Consider the following 8,902-nt stretch of genomic DNA (forward strand, 5'->3'; position numbering starts at 1 on the left):
CATAATGTATGGAAAGTGCCTAGTTCAGGGCTTCATATACAGTAGGCTCAGTAAATGGTACCTGTTGTAAATGCTGGCACCAAGACTCAGACTTAGGGGTAGGGAATGTTGTCACTTGGTTTGTCCATTCCCCTCCCCACCACCACACACACACCTTCGCAAACACATTCACAAACATTGGTAGATTTTCTGAGTTTTTCTTTAAGTAAGAAAAAGACTAGTAACTCTCTACCAAAGAGCCTGGAGCCATGTAGGCATGCTGCACACTAAAACATTAACAATTGCACAACCATATGTGTAGTCTGACTCTGAAATTAGGAACATGACATTGATGAACATACACTGCTATTTCCCAAATTTGGTGGGAACCCATCGAAATAATGACACTTTTTCCTTTATATCAGGGTTCTTTACCTTGGCTGCACATTAGAATCATCTGGAGTCCTTCTAAAAACAAATAATACTCAGATTCAACCCCAGAACAATTACATTAGAAACTCCTGGAAATAGGGCTCAAGCTTGGGTCATTTTCTAGAGGTTTTAGGTGATTCTAATGTGCTAATCCCACAATTCTAATCTGTTAAATCTGTGGCGATCACAGACTATAGCATCGGCATCACTAAGGAGCTTGTTTAAAATGCAAGATCTCAGGCCTCAGTCCAGACTGTATCAGAATCCAAACTGAATTAGAATCTGCATTTAAAAGGGGCTTCCCAGTGATTCATAATCACATCAAAGTATGGGAAGTACTGGTAGGTATCAGTGATTCTCACCTCTGGCTACACAATATAGTTATCTAAAGGACTTTTGAAAAATTCAGATTCTTGGGTTCTACCCCCTGAGATTTTTATTTAATTGGTCTGAGGAGGACTCAGAATAAATATTTTGAAAAATCACCCCTGACTACATAAACTCTGCTGCCAGGGATGAGAATCACAATGCTAAGTAGGCAATGGCAGTGATAGGCTAAATTCAGCAAGGAATGCCTTTATGAGAGGTGCTATGAAAAATGAAGTTTAACAATATTGCCTTTCTCCATGGTTACCTCGGAATTGGCACAGGGAACAAATGTGATCTGTCTAGTGTGGGGTATTCTAGTAACATGTTTAAGAAATGTCTATTTCACGTCTCTTCCATAAACATGTATGTTGCACTTTTTATTCTCTCTTTGTTATAACTGTAGTTTATTAGTAACTAGCTCTATTTGTATAATGACAATAACCAAACTGGAATATGCTACTCTTAGAGACATGACTCATGTTCTAGTTTTACTCGGTGACAAATAATTTTAAATATTTATATTAAAGCAAACATGGAGATATTACAGAGTAAAATATACATTTTTGTGAATTTTAATAAAACACAAGGCCTCAAAGAAATTTTGTGCTTTTAGTGGACATTTCAGGCTGTGCTACAGACCTCCGAGGAGAATGGATTTATTTTCCCTCTGCCCTTGGGACTAGTTCAGAGGGAAAGTTTGAGGAGCACTGAATCAATGGAATTATTTGAAATATGACACTCTTAATTGACTTGGTTTCAAATCCTCAGCAGTTGGAGGATCTTGGCTTATCTCAAATGCTAGAAATACTGTAATATTTGTCACTTCAATCCCAGCCAAGGGTCAAATGCAGTATCACAAATAGAAGGTAAAATAAATTCTAAAAGTCATTTTTTGGGGTCGACAACTTTATTCACATGATAGTTATAGGGGCTGACAAAGACTTCCTTTAACATTTCTTTCTTCTGGCAGTTGATTTAGAGTTTGGTTGCTGAGTGTGGGATGAAGGGATGTGTGGTGAAACACACCAAGGGCTTGTTAGAATTCTATGTCATCACGAATCCAGTTTACTTTTAACCTTGTGGCTTGTCTGACACATTTGCAGTAAGAGTTGGGGAATAAATCTAATGCTCCCTGGCAAACACTTAGCAGCCATTGAGAGCAGCATCTTTAGAGATCACACAATCAATACTAACACTGGAGGCAGCCCAAATATTGTGCGAGCAGGTCAGAAGTGTCGTGGGGTGCCAGAAAAGGCATCCCATGACAGCAGTGGGATCTCAGTGCATACAGAAGACAGCTCTGGAGTGTTGCAGTCAATTGCAGGAGCTGTGGTATCTCAGTACTGATAGGATCTGACAAGGAGCCATATAAGGATAACTGTAATCAGGACAACGGTGAAGTTGAGACACAGCTCCCTGGTGGATCGTTCCATTCTCAGAGCAGCTTGGTGAGAACTGAAGGCAGACTTCTGAAGGCACACAAAAGACCTCCTGCTTGTCCTTACCTCCTAACTGAAAGTAACAAAGAAAACATAAGAAATTAGTGAGCATTCTTTCCTCAAAGGAAACAGAAGCATTATGGAAGAGGAACGTGTTGGCTGAATTGTGTCCACCCTAAATTCACATGTTGAAATCCTAACCCCCAGTATCTTGGAATCTGACTATAAATTTTTTATTTTTTTATTGAGGAATGTGACTATATTTGAAGATAGTGTCTTTCAAGAGGTAATTAAGCTAAAATGAGGTCATTAAGAGGGGTCCTAATCCAATATGACTGGTGTCCTTAAAAGAAGAAGAGATTAGGACACAGACATGTACAGAGCGAAGACCATGTGAAGACACAAGGAGAAGATGGTCATATGCAAGCCAAGGAGAGAGGCCCCAGAAGAAATCAGCACTGCCAATACTTTAATCTCAGATTTCTAGCCTCCAGACTGTCTTTGGACTAGAGCTGTTACTCTTCCCTGGGTCTCCAGCTTCCCACCGACCCTACAGATTTTGGACTTGCCAGCCTCCACAATCACATGAGCCAATTATATCACACACACACACACGCATGCACACACACACCCTATTGGTTCTGTTTCTCTGAAGAATCCTGACTTATACAGAGAGCCTGGCTTTTTTTTCTTATGTCACAAAAACCAACATAGTCCTCCTTATATTATTGCTTTGACAAAATAAAAAAATATTACATTTTTCTCTCTCCAATTTCTGCGTGTGTGTGTGTGTCTGTGTGTGTGCTTGCTTTGCTAACTTAGAGCACCAGCAAGCAAGGTCACCAAAACAGAAAAAGTGTTGTGGTTTAGTATTGTTCTTGCTTTAAATTACATATAGAAGTAGGATACCATAATTTTTCAGGTTTCAGGCTGACCTATCTTTGTGTAACCCTGTGAAAGTATGAACTAGTTCAACAGCTGCTTGCCCTCTTTAAAAAGCCCTGCATTGAGCACAGAGCTTACTGGGGTCAACCAAAAGTCCCTCACATAACAGGCACTCAGTCCAAAGAGCAAGTGTAAACCCCATGGGTACTTCTATTTCAACAAGGGCTTGTGCCAGCTATTTTTAGTCAAGTCCAGGATGTGCCTATATTGTAAACACTTCAAAAAGCAAGGGTGGTGTCTTTATAGTCTGTACAGGTAGTACATGCAGGAAGCCATACTTTGAGAACATAAAATTATTGCCTCCAGTGATGTGGCATAATTGACACTGTGTATATGCAAACCAAATGAAATTAAAGATTAAAGATAAATTTTAAATATTTAGGACAAAAGTCTACTATGGAGTGAAAAAGTTTAGTGGGAAAGAGCGTTTTGTTTATTTGCTAAGAGTGGACGTTCAGGGGGCAAGAAGTGTTGTTAGCAAGATTTTGGCCTGAATGGTATTTTTAACCATCTAACCTGACTGAATTATTAATTGTAATTACTGTATTTGTTATATTATTAGTGTACCAAATTATTAATTGTATAAACCAGCTGAATAATCCTTTTTCATATTATGTAATTGTTGGTATAACAACACAAGTTCAAATAAGATGATATCAACCAGTAGGTTGTTGAATCTTGGTTTAAAATATGACCAATGATAACTGATTTATGTTTCATTTTCCTTTTAATTCTTACTTATATTTTTGGCCTCCATGTGAAGGACATAGTAAATTTCCAATGAAAATCTTTACAAAGATTTGTTTGAAGGAGAAAGTAAACGGAAGAAAATGAAGTATAAAGGAAGTAGAGAGAATGTGTAAGAATGTACACAAGAGCAGAAGGGAATAGGAAGGTAAGGAGCTTAGAGGTAAAGGAATCTAAAGACTCTAAAGCAGATTCTTCCTTATGAATTTATTAATAAAATTGAACCCTGATTCAAACACAAATTTGTTTGGGTAAGTTCTGAAGAAATACAGAGATATGCAAAAAATATGCATCCCTATTTATAATGATCAAAACAACCCAATTCAGGGAGGGCAAAATAACCATCTCACCAAATCTTATTAGATTAAAGCTCTTAAGTAAAAGGAATCATGGATAGTGGCCCAACAAGAACATACTCAGAAAATGTTTCTGAAAGTTGTCCACAGCTTTGTTAATGTGACCTTCACAACTCAGGCAAGTTTTGTTTTGATTTTTCTCTCTCCCAAGATTATAGCTTTTAGAGAGATGTTAAGTTGTTTCTGTAATGGCACATAGGAAGTTACAGGCAGAACTAGAACTGGCAGACTGGAAATAGTTGCTGGAATTGTGGTTACTCTGTAGGAGTGATTACATGAATGAGTTATTACTGCAAATAACTGTCCTGGCTAGTGTAACTTTTCGACCTTTGGGAAAACAATTTGACATTTTTTTATTAGGGTTGATAATGTTCATTCCCTTTTATCTAGCTATTTCACTTCTACTCTAGAAACTCAAGCACATATATACCTGGATACAAGAATGTTCATAGCAACATTTTCATATTATTCCTAAGCTGGAAAAAACTCAAATGTTCATCAGCAATAGAATGGATGTGAATTGTGGTATAGTCATACACTGGAATGCTATAGAGCAAAGAAAATATATGAACTACAGCAACACATAATAAGATGGGTGGATTTCACAAACATAACTATTGGGCAAAAGAAGAATTTACAAAAAGAAACACAGAATGTGATTCTATTTCTACAAAGCCCAAAACAGGAAACTTAATTATATTGTTTAGGAATGCAGAGATGATAAAACTATAAAGAAAAGCATGGATAAGATTATCTCAACAATTAAGATGATGATTACCTATGGTGGGGCAAAAGGGGAAGGTGATGAAGAATGGACTTCTGGGGTGCACCAATGATCTATTTCTTGGCCTGGGTGATATTTATACAGGTGTTGCCTTAAAATGATTGTTCAAACAGTATGTATTAGGCATTTTTCACAATTTTTTCAATAGTCTCTGAATTGACAGGCTACCCATAACACTTATTTATTTCCTATGGTTTACCTCTTACTATTTCTTGCACTTTGATGGTGGACGTAAACATTTGTTTTTTTATGTATATTTTTAAAATAATAAAACACAGCATTAAGATGAGAATTTCTAATGAATCCAATTCAATCAACACATATGCTAACTGTAGGGGGTGGACTCTACTTTCACTCACATTTATACCAAAGTTAGGTAAAACCTCAGATCAGCAATCTTCCATTTTTCTGCTGTTAACCTGCAAAGACAATTTTGGCTTCATTTTGAATCTTTCCTGAAGTCAAGATCACACCATATGATCTAAAGTGATTGCCATATGGTGAAATAAAAAACTCTGAATAAATTGCTTGACATTGACTTTCTTTGAATGGAGACTTTGAAAAGATGGAAGACATACTTTATGATATGGAAAAAAAATTTAATTAGAAGGGAGAAAATGCATAACATAAGGTGAAAAAAGGACAACAAGAATCAATATTCACTTTCTACTTTAAGAAATACTGTGTACAATAGGCATTGCCTATTTTATTAAGAAATGTAAATATTCCTCTGCTTTTCTCATTTGCAACTTGTACACATATACACACTGTATGCTAAGCTTAAAAATCCTGTTGTTACCTGAACAGGGTCAAGGACACACCGGGCTGCAGTAGGCTTCTCCTCTCTCTCTCTCCAACTTGGGATCCAACTCCTGCTCGTGTCCCAGGCTGTCTGGACTCCTGGGCTCTGGACAGGGCCTAAAGTAGTCTGAGGGAGGTGGCAATCACTGTGATGTCACCGATGAAACATCTTGAAGGAACAACCTCCAAAGGTTGGAGGCTATTTGTGTTTAGGGGGCCATGGAAATGTGTTGACTAAGGCTCTTCCTTTGGCTGCCAATTTGTATTAAAAGCCCAGGGACTTAAAATCTTTTCTTTCCAGTTGACTTTTGGTACAAATGATGTAAGTTTTAAACTCATCTTTTACATCTTCATGAGTATCTCTAACATATTTAAAACATCATAAACCGAGAGTGACAGACTAATATTAACAAATCTTTGCTGCATTTGGCTGCCCCCCCACCCCCACTCAGCATATGAGGGTGTAAAAATGTGACTTCATTTAACCACCCATATTTTCAGCTTTTTGAAGCATGAAGAATTCTCTGCTTTGCACATGCACACCCCAAACCACACACACGCACCAGAATTCAACAGGCATCTTTTACCTCCTTCAAAATTGACTTTAGTCCAAGTGGTGAAAGCTATCTCCCCAGTCACCTGTTCCACATAACTTTCCAGCTAAGCTGTATGTTGCAAGTTACACATTAATATACAGTTTCATCTGAAACAGCTGTGGAAGCCATGGTATATATATCTCTGTCAATATACTAATACAGCAGTAAACCCATACTGCAAAATTCAGTCATTTGGATAGATAGGGGGTAGCAGGAGAACTGGTCAAAACTAGTGAAAAACATGAGTTATAGGATATACCTGAAAGAAATAAAACTGTATAACTTTCAAATATAAACATTAACTAAAACTAGACTACTAAAATGAGTTTGTAATCAACTTTTCAGGTGTCTGGAGGTAAATGGAGCCTCTGAAGTGTTTAACTGAACTTGAAAACCTATCAATTAAACATGACCTTAGCAACTGTGCTTGTTCATCAGATTCTTTCTTTACAGATAATAGAACAAGCTTCCCCTCTGAATTCCCAGTTAGGGTCAATCAAAATAATACATTCCCAGAAGACATAAACAAAATTCCCTATTTAGTTGTGTTCATAGCCAAACCTTTCCCCATCATTTCTCATGCACTAGAAATATTACTAAAGGAAAGAATTTCCATTTCATTTCTTCATTTTGATATAAACCTAATGATGTGGAATCTTAATATAACATTCTGTTGTCACATGCCTTGTAAAGAGACAGCTTGCTGATGTGACAGGTAGTATATAGTAATTATAGTGTAGTCAAACACTGGCAAATTCCTTGAATGTAGTCAGATTTCTGTCTTTTGCTTCCAAGCACTTGCCAGATTGTCTCAAATGCTAGGAATATTTTCCTACTCACTAAGCCACACCCATCCCTTTTTTAACCACTCAAAATTATTTTTTGTCCAATTAAAAAGTTATATATTTATTGCAAAAAATTTGAAAATGTAAAAGTATAAAGAAAATTTAATATCACTACCCAAAAGGAAGAAAAAACCTTTATATTACTTTTTATTCATATTTGAGGTTGCATAGACACAATCTCAAATTCACAAGATATTTTTGGTAAAAGAATCTGATTCTTGAAAAACCTTTACCTTTTTTAATTCTTATAGAATCAAATTACTTGTACTGTACCATGTGTTGGTATTGAATTTATGGGACAAGCATTTATTTTGTATATGTTGGAATAGGAATTAACTCTACAATATTTAAAATGTTAAATACAATGGGGAAATGTTAACATATCACAAAACAGCTCACCAATACTGTCAATTTAGTTGAATTGGTCAATTTCAATGACCAATGAAATGTAACCTGAAAGATAAATCCATGAGTCAGTTTAGTTGTTTGTTTGGTTGTCCCATTTAAGTTTATCTAGCATTATACCAGGGACTGTTGTGCCCAGTGCATTGACAAATTCCCAGATAGAGACTTCAGAAACTTCTTGACATTAGTGGTTTATTCTGTGATATCATAAGAGAGTGGGATAACTCTGAGAATTTAGCTGGTTGTCAGTCTGACATAACCCTCTCCTGAAGAATATGCAAGCCACCCAAAGTCATATGACAACTATTCAAAGGCCTAAGGTAGAGTTTAACCTTGAGGATCTGCAAGTCCATTAAAACAAACAAACAAAAAAACTCACTACCAAAGAAAATTTGTCTCTTTAAATTAACTTAATTCTGCTGGTATTTTCTTTTCTGTGAGCAATTCCCATGACTTAACATTCCATATCAACTTTCAAGGTGCTGCTCTTCCCATCAGCAGGAGTGCACACTAAATTACTAATCTTTGATATTATTTCTATGCCTATTAATCCAGAATTTAGCCAAAGGCCTTTTGTTAAGAAAACAACATTCACATTGACATTGGTATATAAGAGCTAACTGACATTTATCTCCTCCCACCCCATATGGTATATACATTCTTAATTGTAAAATATTATACCCTTTGAAAACCAATGGTGAGTTCTTATGCCTGATTAAGAGCTAAACCAACTTGTTTAATTTATTCCTAATTTCCATCCAGCTTTTTACTTTGGGAAGCAAAAAGTGAAGACCTCATGTCAGTCCATGAATTCAACAAGTCTCTGACACAATGGGAGAATTCAGTAAGGCCTTGATGAAAGGCGATAAGCTCTTAGCACATCACAGTAATGAGTATGATGATTATGGTGCCTCTCTCACCTTCACATCTTCACGTACTACTGGTCATGCAGCTGCACAGAAACAGCTTTCTGCTATTCTCTGTCATTATCCTAAACACATGAGTACAAACCCAGAGAAAGAGGAAACCATATTTCTTTTTCTTTTTTTTTTTTTTTGGCTGCGTTGGGCCTTCGTTGCTGTGCGGGCTTTCTCTAGTTGCAGTGAGCGGGGGTCTAGTCTTCGTTAGGGTGCGTGGGCTTCTCATTGCAGTGGCTTCTCTTGTTGCGGAGCACGGGCTCGAGGCGCGCGGGCTTCAGTAGTTG

At 36.9% G+C, this 8,902-nt stretch overlaps 1 protein-coding gene across 1 annotated transcript; it reads right to left on the reverse strand.

Moving 5' to 3' along the window:
* Positions 1–1,668: 1,668 nt before the first annotated feature.
* On the reverse strand, positions 1,669–5,979 carry SLN (sarcolipin). The gene is made up of 2 exons (XM_028167109.2): positions 5,851–5,979; positions 1,669–2,292 (listed from the first exon to the last, which is right to left on the reverse strand). Exon 2 carries the CDS (start codon positions 2,211–2,213, stop codon positions 2,118–2,120), a length of 96 nt encoding a protein of 31 aa, XP_028022910.1. The 5' UTR covers positions 2,214–2,292; positions 5,851–5,979; the 3' UTR covers positions 1,669–2,117.
* Positions 5,980–8,902: the final 2,923 nt, after the last annotated feature.

Source organism: Balaenoptera acutorostrata, chromosome 9 (assembly GCF_949987535.1).
Source record: "Balaenoptera acutorostrata chromosome 9, mBalAcu1.1, whole genome shotgun sequence".
NCBI classification, from domain to species: Eukaryota; Metazoa; Chordata; class Mammalia; order Artiodactyla; family Balaenopteridae; genus Balaenoptera; species Balaenoptera acutorostrata.

Excerpts from the sequence above, each read along its gene's own strand:
- SLN (XM_028167109.2), bottom strand. The coding sequence starts at position 2,213 with ATGGAACGATCCACCAGGGAGCTGTGTCTCAACTTCACCGTTGTCCTG.